General features: G+C 43.3%; 1 protein-coding gene across 6 annotated transcripts in view; it reads left to right on the top strand.

The window, feature by feature from the left end:
• MEGF11 (multiple EGF like domains 11) overlaps nucleotides 1-16,601 on the top strand; it is a 752,211-nt gene that overhangs the window by 537,162 nt on the left and 198,448 nt on the right. For all 6 annotated transcript variants that reach the window (XM_073653441.1, XM_073653443.1, XM_073653439.1 and 3 more), the window contains exon 10: nucleotides 3,217-3,391. In XM_073653441.1, coding sequence (XP_073509542.1) covers nucleotides 3,217-3,391 — 175 coding nt within the window. The remainder of the gene's footprint in view (nucleotides 1-3,216; nucleotides 3,392-16,601) is intronic.

Below are 16,601 nucleotides of genomic sequence, written 5' to 3'. Positions count from 1 at the left end.
ACAGCCACATGGACTGTAATGGGTATGTCATCTACAGTACCTTGGAAAAGTATTAATTTCACATTTTTCCATGTTACACCCAGAAACTTACCGTACTTTTCGGACTATAAGACGCACCGGACCATAAGACGCATCTAGGTTTTAGAGGAGGAAAATAGAAAAAAAAATGTAAACAAAAAAATGTGGTCACGATGCCCTGTTAAGGGGGAGGGGGTCTGCTGCTGACACTGAAATAGGGGTAATGTCCCCCAATTCTGATAATATCCCCCATCCTGGTAGATATGCCCCCCCTTCCCATTTTATGTGGCTCCCATCCCCATCCTGATATGCACGGCACCCCTCATCCCTATCCTGGTATGCATGGCACCCCTCATCCTTATCCTGGTATGCATGGCACCCCTCATCCCTATCCTGGTATGCATGGCACTCCTCATCCCTATCCTGGTATGCATGACGCCCCTCATCCCTATCCTGGTATGCACTGCACCCCTCATCCTTATCCTGGTATGCATGGCTCCCTTCATCCTTATCCTGGTATGCATGGCACCCTTCATCCTTATCCTGGTATGCATGGCCCCCTCATCCTTATCCTAGTATGCATGGCACCCCTCATCCTTACCCTAGTATGTATGGCCCCCTCATCCTTACTCTGGTATGTATGGCACCCTCATCCTTATCCTAGTATGCATAGTCCCCCTAATCCCCATCAGGCTGCACATAAAAAAATAAACACTCCTACTCACCTTTCTTCTCTCTCCTCCAGCGCTGCGTCCTGTCTGCCCGCACTGATCTCTACTTGTGAGCCGCACATGACGTCACTGCCATGCGCGGCTCACAAGGAGAGATCAGCTGCCGGAAGTCACTGCTCCCCACGCCGGGACTGTGTGCGCGGGGAGCAGTGACTTCATGCTCCTTAATAGCCGGCACACAGCATAGCCGCAGGGTGGCTCCTGCCGGGCTATCGCGTGTGCCCACTGTTAAAGGGCATAAATATTCACCCCCTCCCCATCCCCTGCTTACCGGGGGTGCGGTGGAGCGGGGTCCCAGGTTGACTGCTGCAGGAAGCTCGGCATGGCAGGAGTGGGGTGATGCTGTGGGCCTCAGGCAGTGTGGAGGGGGTGTTCGGAGGTGCGAGGGGATGTTGTGGGTGTTTGGCGGTGCAGGGGGCTCCGTCTGAATTTTGAGAAAGCCCGGAGCCCCCACACTTACATGGTATACAATACAGTGGACTCCGGGAAAATGGCCGCCGTGGACGGCGCCTGCACAGATTGAGATCTCGGCACCGAGATCTTGTTGCCGAGATCTCAATCTGCGCATGTGCCGCCCATGGCGGCCATTTTCCCGGAGTCCACCTCATTGTATACCATGTAAGTACGGGGTCTCCGGGCTTTCTCAAAATGCCAGCGGAGCCACCGCACCGCCGAACACCCTCAACATCCCCTCGCACCTCCGAACACCCCCTGCACACAGCCTGAGGCCCACAGCATCACCCCACTTCTGCCATGCCCAGCTTCCTGCAGCCATCAACCTGGGACCCCGCTCCACCACACCCCCAGTAAGCAGTAAGATGCACTGACTATAAGAAGCACCACAATTTTATTAAAAAAGTTTTTTTCCCATTTTTTTTCCCAAAATTTGGGGTGTGTCTTATAATCCGCAAAATTGTATACCATGTAAGTACGGGGGCTGCGTGCTTTCTCAAAATGTTGGCGGAGCTCCAGCCCGACAACAAACACCTGCAGTGTCGTACATCCAAACCCCTCCTCCTCCCAGCGTGGGGCCTGCAGCATCGCCCCACTCCTGCCTCCCCCAGCTGCGACTCTGGGACCCTGCACCACGGCAGCCGGTAATGTATATTCACATTATAAGACGCACACCTATTTACCCCCCAAATCTGGGGGGGGGGAGTGCGCCTTATAAGGCGAAAAATACGGTATACAAAAATATATTTAAATGTTGAAATGAATGAATGAATGATTTTACCATTACTGAGATAGGAGATGGCAGTTGCTACTTATGAGATTCTATCTAGATAGGAGAGAGAGGAGGAAGAAGGAGCTCTGCCTCTAGCTCCTCCCATCTACATGAAATTGTATCTGTAGCAGCTGCCATCCCCAATCTCAGTAATGGTAAAGTCTGTCTTCACTGAATACAGATTTTACCTCAGAATTGAGAATTTTGATAATGATTGATCAATTTTGGCAGAAAAAGAAGCTGATTTTTTGATAAGATAAATTACAAAGTTTCTTATTTTCTGTACTATTGATTTTATAAAATTAAAATTAAAATGATGGTCACTCTTTAAAAAAAATCCCTATATGCATAATGATCGCTTGTGCTCCAAATACAAATAAGAGACACAAAGGAAAATATCCAAAACAAGTATAATAACGGTTAGCGGGGAAGTGGAAGGGAGAAGCCCCAATCGTATCGCCACCCACCATGCCTTCCTCAGTGGTCATTTGGAATTGGACCATTGATGGCATTGTCCTGTCCCTGGCAGCAAGGAATAGAACTAGTGGTGTTGCACAGAATTATTTCAAGAATACACACCACTAGCCCTTCTCAATGGGAGATCAAGCAGTGGCCATTGCCAGCCATGTCTTCTCCTTCCCAGCAGCGGCACAAGCCTCTTCAGTTCACCGCTGAGTAAATAGTGCAGCTTAGAAATAAATCACTAACGACTGTAAAAGACTCTCTAATGAATGATTATAATGGCAAACATCACTTTTTAAACCTATTGGTAAATTGAATTCACTGGTGAAAGTGGAAATTTATTATCAGATTTCCGCCAGCAGGAATGGCAGCTGTGAGTTCTATACAGTCTCATGTTTCTGTGTTTTCCTTCTTGTGAATTATGTTTCGCTTTCTTCATTTTAATTATTTTTCCAATTTAGTTGAATTTGTGTCTCCCCTCTGAACAGGACAAGTTAGCCTCCAGATTTCCCTAAATTTCTTAGTGCTTGTTTTTTTTTTGGCTCTGCTCCTGTTTGCACAATAATCCCTCACTTTCTCTGTACATTTAAATAATAGATTTTTTCCCCCAAGGAGCTGGGTTACGGCAGATGAATGAATTGCAAAGTTACCGCGGGTGAATGAATTGCAGGGAGTAGGGTTCCAGCGTTGCCGGCCGCTGACACCTCGATGTATTGTTTTAATTAGTTCTCCCGCACACCCCACAGCTCCATGCTGACAAGTCTCTCTCTTCTCTCTCAGCTGCCACCCACTGTCTGGGGAGTGCACCTGCAGGGCAGGTTGGAGTGGCTTGTACTGTGAAGAACCCTGCCGGCCGGGCTTTTATGGGGAAGGCTGCCAACAGTTGTGTGCCTGTTACAATGGAGCTGACTGTGATGGGATGACGGGAAGATGCCTTTGTGCTCCAGGATACACAGTAAGACTGATCTAAGAGTCACCTAATATTCGCTTCTTCCTTCTGTACTTTTTGGCTAATAACCCGGATCATTTCTTGCACGTGACCTTACATTTTTCTGCATTTTTACCTTATTATCCATATATAAAACAGCATTCAAATACAATGTCTGGTATTCTTAAGCTGAGAAAATGTGCTTTCATTGTATTCTATATGTTGCAGCTTATCATAGCCATAGGAGCGCTATTCTATAAACTGCTCAGACAAAATCTCCCTTCTTAAGATTTTATCTGATATTTTCCGATTATTTCTGTAATACTCTGCGTCTGCTTTTTTTTCCTATTGTTTATGTCTAAGTATTTTCCCTTGTATATCTTTTCTACAAGACAGACAGTATTCTAAGGATTTACTTGGCTTTGAGCTGATTTTCCACATTTTTTTTAATAGCTAGCTTATTTTCTTACATCTTTTTTTCCTGCAGGTTTCATTTAAGAGATAAGAGGTTTGATAATTAACCTATGCATGCTTTGTAACTTTGTAATCCATGGGTCTCCTGGGGTGGCTTTAAATTGGTGAGATTGGGGCTTGAAATCTCTAATTATACACCCCTGATGGTAAACTTTGACAAATTTACCCCCAACAGGGCTCTTATTCAGGAACCTGAACTATAGTGATATGTTACATCGCAGACCATGCCGTGATATTGTAGCAGATCAGCTGAATCCAAAATGTCTCAGAATAAAACAAAATAATGCATTGTGCGCTCGGAAGCAAAAAAATGAAGAAGAGTGTAAGAAAACCTCATGGCCTTGGTTGCCATCTCGTGTCTGCCACTGGTTAATTACATTTTAGATTGCAAGCTCTAGTATATATTTTTCTTCTGCAATTTAAAAATAAATGAGCCTTCAGAGCCTATGTTCCCCCCATGGCTGCGGCCTCATTAGTTCTTGTAAAGAGTCTGCACCCCTCCTCTTAAATCTTAACAAGTCCGAAGTGCAGGACACTCATGTTTATTTGCTAAGCTCAGCTGCTGGCTCAGAAAATGCTGCAACTGCAGAAAAATATCCAGATCGGCCCACGGAGTTCAAATGCCACCGTGCTGCGTGCATCTCGGGAGCAGGGACTGGCTGTACTGGCCTCCGTCTTCACAAACATTCCCTGCCTGCACCATCTGCCAGGAGAGCTATTCACAAACACACAGATGCAGTGGGCTAATCTCCACATTGGTATTATCCCCTCCACATTGGTATTATTTGCGAGATGTCATTGTCATCCTGATCTGATTCTGGCACATCTGCCAGAATCAGATCAGGATGACAATGACATCTCGCAAATAATGTGTGGAGGTAGTCACAGGGGGGCTTCCTCACTTGCTACGTTGCTTAATTGTAACTCTCTATTGTGCCACTCTAGCATACTGTTATGATAATAACGACTGTAGAGTGCAATCACTTTGTATGACTAGATCCATCTCTATTTAGAGGGTGATTCACACCTAATGTAGGACCCATACTGGCACTTTTCAGTCTATTGAAATGCAGGTGTGATCCCCAGGAGTTTTGTACAAACAAATTGTACAATTATTGTTGGAACGAGTCCACAGATCTATGATTCACATAAGGAACACAGAGATAATTTGCCGCTGGCAGGGACCCGCGATGCTAATAATAATAATATTGTCATTTTGTTTTCTATGGCTAGATTTGTACACTAAAGATCATGTCATCAGTAAGGATGAGCCAATCTACCAGCCACATAGGGCAATTTGCTAGTCCATAGAATACAATAGGAGAATTGATTAGTAGATGATTAGTTTAGATTCCCTGAAAGGAAATCAGTAACGCATCCAATCAATTTTCCCAGTGTATCCTAACAGCTAGCAGATCACAAATTCATCCGCAAATCAACAAAAAACAAATTGGGTGTTTTTCGATTTGCTAAGGTCTAGTAATATTTTTTTATCATGCTGGTCACACACAGATTGGCTTGAGTGACTAAATCATCCTCATGACTGGCTAAGCAGAGCGATTAGTCTGGTTAACAGATGGCACATCCACAAGATGGTGACTGAAGTTTTTGCCCATGCCTACATGTAATCCTATTAACTTCCGCTGGATTATTCACAACAAAATATCAAATATTTGTTGTATTCAGTCACAGAGATTATAATTTTTGTCCATTCAACCTGCTTTATGAGCTTATTTTTTTTTTAACATCTGGGAGTCATTTCTTTTCACATAATCAAAACTAAGCGCCAATCCACAGGATAGATGATAAGTATCGGATCTGAGACAGCACTCAACTATCTTCAGAAATCCCTTAGACTCTGAATCGAGTCATCTCTGTCCATTCACACAGTGGTCTCAGGGATGGTTCCAGCCATCAAAACCACATGGACAAACACTTTACACTTATCTTATAGAGAGCGGATAAGTTTAGATTGCAGGATTAAAGGAAAGCCCTTTAACTCCTTCTTGACTTTGATCCATGAACTAAGTTCATTTTAATCAATAGATTTGGAATAATAATAATTTCCACAATTGGGTGTGTTTAAATAAAATGTTCCTGTGCTGAGATAATCTTATATATGTCCCCCTGCTGTGTACTGTGTAATGGCTGTGTCTGACCGTACAGGAACATGGTCTGATCATACCACATCTCCTGGGCAGGCGAGGAAGCAAAAGAGAGGATACAGACATTATAGCAGGGGATCACAGCTGCAGTTTTATTTGAAGTAAAACATTTTTTAAAAACAGGCAGGAAAATATTTTACTCACAAAAAGAATAAGCTGTGATCGCCTGCTGTCCTGTCTGTATACTCTCTTTTGCATCCTTCCCTGGCCAGGAGATGTGGTATGATCATACCATGTTCCTGTACGGTCAGACACAGCCATTACACAGTACACAGCAGGGGCACATTTATAAGATTATCTCAGCACAGGGACATTTTTTTTAAATACAGTACAGACCAAAAGTTTGGACACACCTTCTCATTTAAAGATTTTTCTGTATTTTTATGACTTTGAAAATTGTACATTCACACTGAAGGCATCAAAACTATGAATTAACACATGTGGAATTATATACTTAACAAAAAAGTGTGAAACAACTGAAAATATGTCTTATATCCTAGGTTCTTCAAAGTAGCCACCTTTTGCTTTGATGACTGCTTTGCACACTCTTGACATTCTCTTGATGAGCTTCAAGAGGTAGTCACCGGGAATGGTTTTCACTTCACAGGTGTGCCCTGTCAGGTTTAATAAGTGGGATTTCTTGCCTTATAAATGGGGTTGGGACCATCAGTTGTGTTGTGCAGAAGTCAGGTGGTAAACAGCTGATAGTCCTACTGAATAGACTGTTAGAATTTGTATTATGGCAAAAAAAAATCAGCTAAGTAAAGAAAAACGAGTGGTCATCATTACTTTAAGAAATGAAGGTCAGTCAGTCTGAAAAATTGGGCAAACTTTGAATGTGTCCCCAAGTTCAGTTGCAAAAACATCAAGTGCTACAAAGAAACTGGCTCACATGAGGACTGCCCCAGGAAAGGAAGACCAAGAGTCACCTCTGCTTCTGAGGATAAGTTTATCCGAGTCACCAGCCTCAGAAATCGCAGGTTAACAACAGCTCAGATTAGAGACCAAGTCAATGCCACACAGAGTTCTAGCAGCAGACACATCTCTACAAAAACTGTTAAGAGGAGACTTTGTGCAGCAGGCCTTCATGGTAAAATAGCTGCTAGGAAACCACTGCTAAGGACAGGCAACAAGCAGAAGAGACTTGTTTGGGCTAAAGAACACAAGGAATGGACATTAGACCAGTGGAAATCTGTGCTTTGGTCTGAAGAGTCCAAATTTGAGATCTTTGGTTCCAACCACCGTGTCTTTGTGCGACGCAGAAAAGGTGAACACATGGACTCTACATGCCTGGTTCCCACCGTGAAGCATGGAGGAGGAGGTGTGGTGGTGTGGGGGTGCTTTGCTGGTGACACTGTTGGGGATTTATTCAAAATTGAAGGCATACTGAACCAGCAGCGGCATGCTATTTCATCCGGTTTGCATTTAGTTGGACCATCATTTATTTTTCAACAGGACAATGACCCAAAACACACCTCCAGGCTGTGTAAGGGCTATTTGACCAAGAAGGAGAGTGATGGGGTGCTACGCCAGATGACCTGGCCTCCACAGTCACCAGACCTGAACCCAATCGAGATGGTTTGGGGTGAGCTGGACCGCAGAGTGAAGGCAAAAAGGCCAACAAGTGCTAAGCATCTCTGGGAACTCCTTCAAGATTGTTGGAAGACCATTTCTGATGACTACCTCTTGAAGCTCATCAAGAGAATGCCAAGAGTGTGCAAAGCAGTCATCAAAGCAAAAGGTGGCTACTTTGAAGAACCTAGAATATAAGACATATTTTCAGTTGTTTCACACTTTTTTGTTAAGTATATAATTCCACATGTGTTAATTCATAGTTTTGATGCCTTCAGTGTGAATGTACAATTTTCAAAGTCATGAAAATGCAGAAAAATCTTTAAATGAGAAGGTGTGTCCAAACTTTTGGTCTGTACTGTACATCCAATTGTGGAAGTTATCTATTGATTAAAATCAACTTTAAAATTAACTTTGTTCATGAGAAAACCCCTTAGGATACAATGTCAATGTCAATTGTAGGTCTGTAAAGCAAGCCCACGAAGTAAGGGTCCATTTACATGGACAAATTGTCAGCACATTACAACCTCCGATTGTTTGAATGCCTGATTATACAGGTAGACTAAAGTAAATGATGTTCACTGTGGGATCTGCACTAGATCGCTCAGTGCGCATAGGCTGCCGGATTATGCACTGCATAGAACGATGATTTTTATGCTGCACAAAAGATTTCACCTGTGACCGTGAGCTTGTTTGCACGGCAAGATAATTGTGAAATTATTGTTTTTAACAACACTCGTTCACAATGATATTGCAGTGTACGTGCACCCTTAAAGGGGTTTTCCCACGAACAAAAGTTGATTTGAATCAATAGATCTTGGACTAATAATAACTTCCACAATTGGATGTGTTTAAATAAAGTGTTTCTGTGCTGAGATAATTTTATAATTGTTCCCCAGTGTAATGTGTTACGCACACGCCCAGACTGACTGGCGTGAGCGTGATTAGTGATCCCACTGGACCATGAACCGAGGAGGGGCGTGACTAAGTATCAACTCGGTCCGACCAAGGTCACACGGTGGCTCAGTCTATTCCGTGAACCAGGGAAGAACTGAGCAGAGGGACCAGGTGCTACTCCAGGTCAGAACCCGGTCACAGCTGTTGACCCACACCGGGGAATGGAGGAACAGGCAGGTTAGGCTGGCATACAGACAGGTGGGTACTGGCAGACACGGCTGGTATGCAGACCGGTGGGTATTGACAGGCAAGGCTGGCATGCAGACAGGTGGGTACTGGCAGGCACGGCTGGCATGCAGATAGGTGGGTACTGGCAGGTAGAAACGCAGGCAGGATAGGGACTAGTACAGACTGGGATACAGGAGCAGAGCCGCAGGTGCGGTAGACAAGCAGAGCAGAGCAAAACCTGCAGGTGCGGTAGACAAGCAGAGCAGAGCACAACCCGCAGGTGCGGTAAACAAGCAGAGCAGAGAAAAACCCGCAGGTGCGGTAAACAAGCAGAGCAAAACCCGCAGGTGCGGTGAACAAGCAGAGCAGAACGAAGCGAAACCGCATGTGCAGTGAACAAGCAGAGCAGAGCGAAACCGCAGATGTGGTGGACAAGCAGAGCAGAGTGAAACTGCAGGTGCAGTGGACAAGCAGAGCAGAACAGAGCAGAAGGTGCAGGCTGGACAGGGCTCTGTTCACATGGAACAGACTGGAAAATACAGGAAGATAGAACACAGGAGGTAGATACGGAGGCATGGAAACGGGACAAGCAGAACCAGATACACACAAAGTACTTACTATGAAGTAGCGAGTGGACACAAAACTCACAAACAGAAGTACAGAGACAACGAGTTGGAGTTAGGTGCAGGTTCAGACACTGCAGGAAAAGGGAAGGTTCGGACATAGAGACAAACAGGTAACAGGCTAGGACACAGTACAGACAGGAACTAAACCAGGAACAAGATACAGGAACGAGCCTGGGAACTCAGCCCCCAGGGAGGCGGAAACAGACTAGAAGTCACAGATACAGGCAACTGGCATGGGTATACTGCCCCCAGGGTGGCAGAACAGATTAGAAGTCACAGATACAGGTAACAGGCCTGGGTATACAGCCCCCAGGGTGGCAGAAACAGACAAGATACAGGACAGGACCTGGCAACTCAGTTGCACAGAACACACTGTAAGAAAGTGTTGCTCAGGCACCTCCTACTGGGTGGAGGGGGTTTAAGTATCCAGTGACTCACAGCAATAGGCTGGGGACGCATTAGGACTGTGCACACAGTAACTATAAGAAACAGGCAGTAACCGCGCCGCTGCCCTAAGCAATCAGACATGAGACATGCACACAGCAGGTACTGGAGCAAAGTGTGCAGCCTGGACTGATAGGTAAGATGGCGGTCTTGCATGGTGGGAGGTGGTAAGCCATGCCAGCACGCCGCCAGGGATGTTACATAATGGCTGCTGATCATACCACATCTCCTGGGCAGGGGGGGAAGCAAAAGAGTATACAGACAGGACAGCACGGGATCACAGCTGATTCTTTTTGTGCGGTAAAACATTTCCCTGCCTGTTTTTAAACAATGTTTTACTTCACAGAAAGAATCAGCTGTGATCCCCTGCTGTCATGTCTGTATACCCTTTTGCTCCCCCCCCTGCCCAGGAGATGTGGTATGATCAGACTGTGTCCCTGTACAGTCAGACACAGCCATTACACAGTATACAGCAGGGGCACATTTATAAGATTATCTCAGCACAGGAACATTTTATTTAAATACATCCAATTGTGGAACTTATTATTCCAAGATCTATTGATAAAAATCAACTCTTTTTGTGGGAAAACCCCTTTAAGCCTGCACCATGCCTGGCAGAATACCTGCAGCTGAGCTTTCTAGGAGAATGTAAGGGTCCATCTACCGACCGCCACCAGGATACAATTTTCACCTATTAGCTGTCGTTTGAATGCCTGTTTACACAGGTTGACGAAAGTAAACGATGTGCACCAAGCAATTTATGCTAGATCGCTCAGTGTGCATAGGTTGCCATTGTTTTTGGCAATCCGAGTCCTGATCACACAGGATGATGCACTGCCGAGAATGATTATCTTTTATGCTGGATTATTTCTTGCATTTGCTTGTTGATTAGGGCATCATCAGCCTATTTAAGATAATTGTGAAACAAGTGTTTTTAACAATGCTTTTTCACAATTATCTTGCAGTATAAATGCTCCTTAATTTTCACTACACTGTATGCTGCAATTCTAAGTTATTCCAATATATAGAACACGTGATCAGACTCTACAGGTTCAATTATCCTGAAGGAACTAATTACATTTCTTTTAAAAAAAAATATAAAAGTATGAATCACCCCTCACTTATGAGTTAAAAAAATTAACAGATTTGGTATTTTCACATTCAAAGTCCTACCAATCAAAATATGAAATCATCCCCCCAATAATGCAATAAAAAGTAATCAAAACTATGTTAGTTGCCCAAAATGGTATCGCTAAAAACGTCAGCTCACCATACAATCAAAATCCCGTAAACAGCTCAATTAACTTAAAAATAAACATTTATGGGTCTCAAAAACTAGCAACACAATTTTTTTTCTTACAAATTTCTGTATTTTTTAAATAAAAGAAAACCATGCAATGTATCAATGTAATTGTAGTGACCTGGAAAAATCAAGTTTCCAGGTCATTTTTACCACACAATGATTTTTTTTATCGCATAGCACTCGGACCAATGTTATTCATGTCATGCTGCGATTTCACTTTGAAATCGAATGCCATTAGCCCATTCAAGTCTATGGGTGCGTGAAAAATATTAGACTGCACTCAGAGTCGGATTTCCGCAGACTCACACAATGAAGAAGATGGATACATTTTGTTCTCCATCTTCTCCTCTCATCCAATAGAAGCAGATGACACACGGATCAAACTCTGATCACAGTTTGATCAGAGTATCATTTGCACAGTTGTCCCAATTGACAATATTCAGATGAGAGAATATACGTCCGTCTGACTGTAGCCTAAACAGAATGATCATATGCACAGCAATGTCAAAACGACTTTATGTGTATATATATTCCATCTTTTTTTCACTAAAATTAACCACTTCAGGCTTCAAAAGCCTTGAAGCAGCGAAAAAAAAGTGACCTGACCAGTGGCCTTCAGGCAGCCACAATCTTATATATGGATCAAAAAAAAAGATGGCGTCAAAAAACACGCAAAAGACATGAAGGAAGACCCTTCAGGAAAACGTCGGAAGTGTCTTTTTTGACTATAGCAAGAACGAAGTAGATCTAAAAGACGCCGTATGCATGTACACTTAGGAAGGTGGTATCCTGTTCACAATACGTGCATTTAAAGGCTTGGGTGGTGAGAGGGAATGAGGGAGCGAGTTCCACAAAAGAGGGGAGGCATGAGAGAAGTCTTCTGTGCATGGAACAGTTATTCCATCATGTCAGAATATCAATGTATTTGTGAATATCTCTGGTGCCAGATGTATGTCAGTCTGACTTTCCTAAACATATTGATTATAGTGTCCTGTGGCTGCAGCTCCCCGGCTCCTCAGCCCTGCAGTTGATCTCGTTAGCATTACCTGCGCTGCACTTTGCTCCTTATCTGTCCAGTTTGGTGACATGTTCTGGGCTCGGCAATGACTGTTATGTCTGCCATCCCCTTGCCTCTCTTGTCTCTACAGAATTCTCCTAGCTATGACTGGCTGCATACTCTTCTGCTCACCTTTACCTTCCCTCCCCGTCCTTTTCTCCCTGCCGATGTCTAATACCCTGCATTCATTGCTTTCACCTCCTTTTAAATGAACTGCTTCATCTAATTCCCGTCATTGTGTCTGTGGCCTTTACCCGGCCCTAATCAATGTCCCTTCACCTCGTTAATGAGGCTTTTATCTCCTTGATTTATTTCCAATAGGTCGCGTGTACAGCTGCCCACTAATCCCAGTGACCCGTCACTCACTGTCTCTCCAGACCAGCAGGAGCTTGGCAGCTACTTCGCATCCTCATTGCAACTCCAACTCTTCCTAATTAGAATTGGGCAAAAGCCATGAGATGTCCCAATTCCAGCTGTCCAACCTCTCCCAGGGTGCCGCTCCCCGGTGCATACACGTATGGCACCAACCTCCCCGTCTAGCACTGTGAAGGTGCACCAGTCCAGCCAGAAGCACTGTGCACCTTCAGGCTACGTTCCCACAATGAGTTTTTAGTGAGTTTTTACGCTGCATATTTTTTTCAAAAAATGCAAGTAACCTATTTTATTTAATGGTTTAATGGGCGCAGAAAATCTGCAACAACAAATACTCACCAAAATCTCATCATGGGAATGTAGCCTCAAAGCGATAAGACCTCAATCATACAGCAAGTGTGATTGGGAATCTTACAAAAAACACTGGAACACAAACTGCTACATATTTGCACAGGATGGATTTTAAAGGATTGAAACCGACCATGTGTTTTTTTAAGCATTCTCACTATAGTGTTTTTTCCATACTCTAGCGATATATGAATAATGCCACATAGAGATAATTTTATGGTTTCAAACTAAGTACCAAGTTTTTAAAGTAGTTGTCTGAGATTATTTTTTTCTTGAAATAGCACCACTACAATGGTTGAGTCAGGTACTGCAGCTCATCCCAATTGTTTTAAAGGAGTGAGGGACAATCATTTCTAATGCTTAGACATTTCCTTCTATGTCTTCAGACCATAGAAGGAAATTCTGTCAGATAATACTCAGTTTCTTCCTGAAAATGATTGCAATCACAAATTCTTTGGTATTATTATCTTCATTTAATTTGTCTTCAATGAAAAAAAACACAAAAAGAATTGTCCTAAAGCCAAATTGGATATAATTCCACACCAAACCTAAAAAAGGGGGTGGACAAAAGTATTGGCACTGTTTGAAAAATCATGTGATGCTTCTCTAATTCGTGTAATTAACAGCACCTGTAACTTACCTGTGGCACCTAACAGGTGTTGGCAATGACTAAATCACACTTGCAGCCAGTTAACATGGATTAAAGTTGACTCAACCTCTGTCCTGTGTCCTTGTGTGTACCACATTGAGCATGGAGAAAAGAAAGAAGACCAAAGAACTGTCTGAGGACTTGAGAAACCAAATTGTGAGGAAGCATGAGCAATCTCAAGGCTACAAGTCCATCTCCAAAGACCTGAATGTTCCTGTGTCTTCCGTGCGCAGTGTCATCAAGAAGTTTAAAGCCCATGGCACTGTGGCTAACCTCCCTAGATGTGGACGGAAAAGAAAAAATGACGAGAGATTTCAACGCAAGATTGTGCGGATGGTGGATAAAGAACCTCGACTAACATCCAAACAAGTTCAAGCTGCCCTGCAGTCCGAGGGTACAACAGTGTCAACCCGTACTATCCATCGGCATCTGAATGAAAAGGGATTGTATGGTAGGATACCCAGGAAGACCCCACTTCTTACCCCGAGACATAAAAAAGCCAGGCTGGAGTTTGCCAAAACTTACCTGAGAAAGCCTAAAACGTTTTGGAAGAATGTTCTCTGGTCAGATGAGACAAAAGTAGAGCTTTTTGGGAAAAAGCATCAACATAGAGTGTACAGGAAAAAAAAAGAGGCATTCAAAGAAAAGAACACGGTCCCTACAGTCAAACATGGCGGAGGTTCCCTGATGTTTTGGGGTTGCTTTGTTGCCTCTGGCACTGGACTGCTTGACCGTGTGCATGGCATTATGAAGTCTGAAGACTACCAACAAATTTTGCAGCATAATGTAGGGCCCAGTGTGAGAAAGCTGGGTCTCCCTCAGAGGTCATGGGTCTTCCAGCCGGACAATGACCCAAAACACACTTCCAAAGGCACTATAAAATGGTTTGAGAGAAAGCACTGGAGACTTCTAAGGCGGCCAGCAATGAGTCCAGACCTGAATCCCATAGAACACCTGTGGAGAGATCTCAAAATGGCAGTTTGGAGAAGGCACCCTTCAAATATCAGGGACCTGGAGCAGTTTGCCAAAGAAGAATGGTCTACAATTCCAGCAGAGCATAGTAAGAAACTCATTAATGGTTACCGGAAGCGGTTGTTCGCAGTTATTTTGGCTAAAGGTTGTGCAACCAAGTATTAGGCTGAGGGTGCCAATACTTTTGTCTGGCCCATTTTTGGAGTTTTGTGTGAAATGATCAATGATTTGATTTTTGCTTCATTCTCTTTTGTGTTTTTTCCTTGCAAGCAAATTAAATGAAGATAATAATACCAAAGAATTTGTGATTGCAATCATTTTCAGGAAGAAACTGAGTATTATCTGACAGAATTGCAGGGGTGCCAATACTTTTGGCCACCACTGCACTGGGCTGTTTGTGCAGTTTTGATAAAATCACAGTTTTATCAGCAGGAGATTATCACTAGAGGACGACTTGCTCTGCTTCTATAGGTAGTCCAACCACAGCACCACCACTGATTGGCAGCTTTCTGCCTATGCAGAGTGTATACAGAAAGCAGCCAATCAATGGTGTGGGAAGGATTATACAGAGCTCCGCATTCAGAACACTGCTAGATCTGCAGTAGATCAAACCTTTTTTTTTAATCAAAACTGCAGCAAGCAGCCCAGTAAGTGATACATCGCTGGAATCAGGGTCCCTACATTATACTGGTCACAGATAGGGGTAGCAAAAACCTGGTAACAGATTCCCTTGAAAGGGAGGAACCATGGGCAACATGAATCGGACTCCGCTCTGTCGCAGCGGTATATGTTTTACTACAAAGCAATGTGTTGTGTCAGAGACAGCATACCTTTAGGAGCCACTCAGATAGCTGGTCTGAGGCAGATTCTATCTTACCTGTGGTGCGTGTTTGAAATCTACAAAATGTCAGTTTCTCTTGCAGGTGTGCTGAGCTTTATCTGCAGATTGTCCCATAGAATTGTATTAGATGTGGAAAATCCACAGATAAAAAGTGCTCTAAAAACACATGCAATCTGCACTACTGTATTAATAAAGTTTTGCCAAAACCAATTACCATGAAGTATAAAAAATAAAGCAGCTTTATTTAACCCCTTTACCCCCCCGGCCATTTTCCGTTTTTGCGTTTTCGTTTTTTGCTCCCCTTGTTTCCAGAGCCATAACTTTTTTATTTTTTGTTCAATATGGCCATGTGAGAGGTTATTTTTTGCGGGACAAGTTGTACTTTTGAACAACATCACTGGTATTACCATATTGTGTACTGGAAAATGGGAAAAAATTCCAAGTGCGGTGAAATTGCAAAAAAAAGTGCAATACCGCAGTTGTTTTTTGGTGTTTTTTTTTTTAACCACGTTCACTGGATGCTAAAACTGATCAGCTATTATTATTCTCCAGGTCATTACAAGTTCGTAGACACCAAACATGTCCAGGTTCTTTTTTATTTACGTAGTGAAAAAAAAATTCAAAGTTTGCTAAAAAAAATAAAAAAAAAAGTTGCCATTTTCCGAGACCTGTAGCGTCTCCTATTTTCAGGATCTGAGGATGGGTGCAGGCTTATTTTTTGCATGTCGAGCTGACGTTCTTATTGATACCATTTTGGGGTAGATCCGATGTTTTGATCGCCTGTTATTGCAATTGTTATTGTAATTCTGGCGTTTAGAATTTTTTTCTCGTTACGCCGTTTACCGATCGGATTAATTCTTTTCTTATATTGATAGATCGGGCGATTCTGAACGCGGCTTTATCAAATATGTGTATGTGTTTTTTTTTATTATTGTTTTATTTTGAATGGGGCGAAAGGGGGGTGATTTAAACTTTTATATTTTTTCAATTTTTTTTATATTTTTAAAACATTTTTTTTTTTTTTTGCTTGCTTCTATAGTCTCCATGGGAGACTAGAAGCAGCACTTGCCTGATCGACTCTGCTACATACAGGCAATGAGCAGATCGCCTGTATGTAGCAGATTTGCTAATTTGCTATGAGCGCCGACCACTGGGCGGTGCTCATAGCAATCTAGACATGACAACCACAGGGGTCTGCTGCCAACCCATCGGTGATCCGCGATCATGCGACGGGGTCACCGATGGGCGGGGTAAGTGACGCGCAGCTGATTTGCGCGAGTTAAATAACG

This window comes from Phyllobates terribilis, unplaced genomic scaffold, assembly GCF_046119375.1.
Source record: "Phyllobates terribilis strain yellow unplaced genomic scaffold, ASM4611937v1 Scaffold_11__3_contigs__length_659146591, whole genome shotgun sequence".
In the NCBI taxonomy this organism is placed as follows: domain Eukaryota; kingdom Metazoa; phylum Chordata; class Amphibia; order Anura; family Dendrobatidae; genus Phyllobates; species Phyllobates terribilis.
This window is presented reverse-complemented; position numbering and strand designations above follow the sequence as displayed.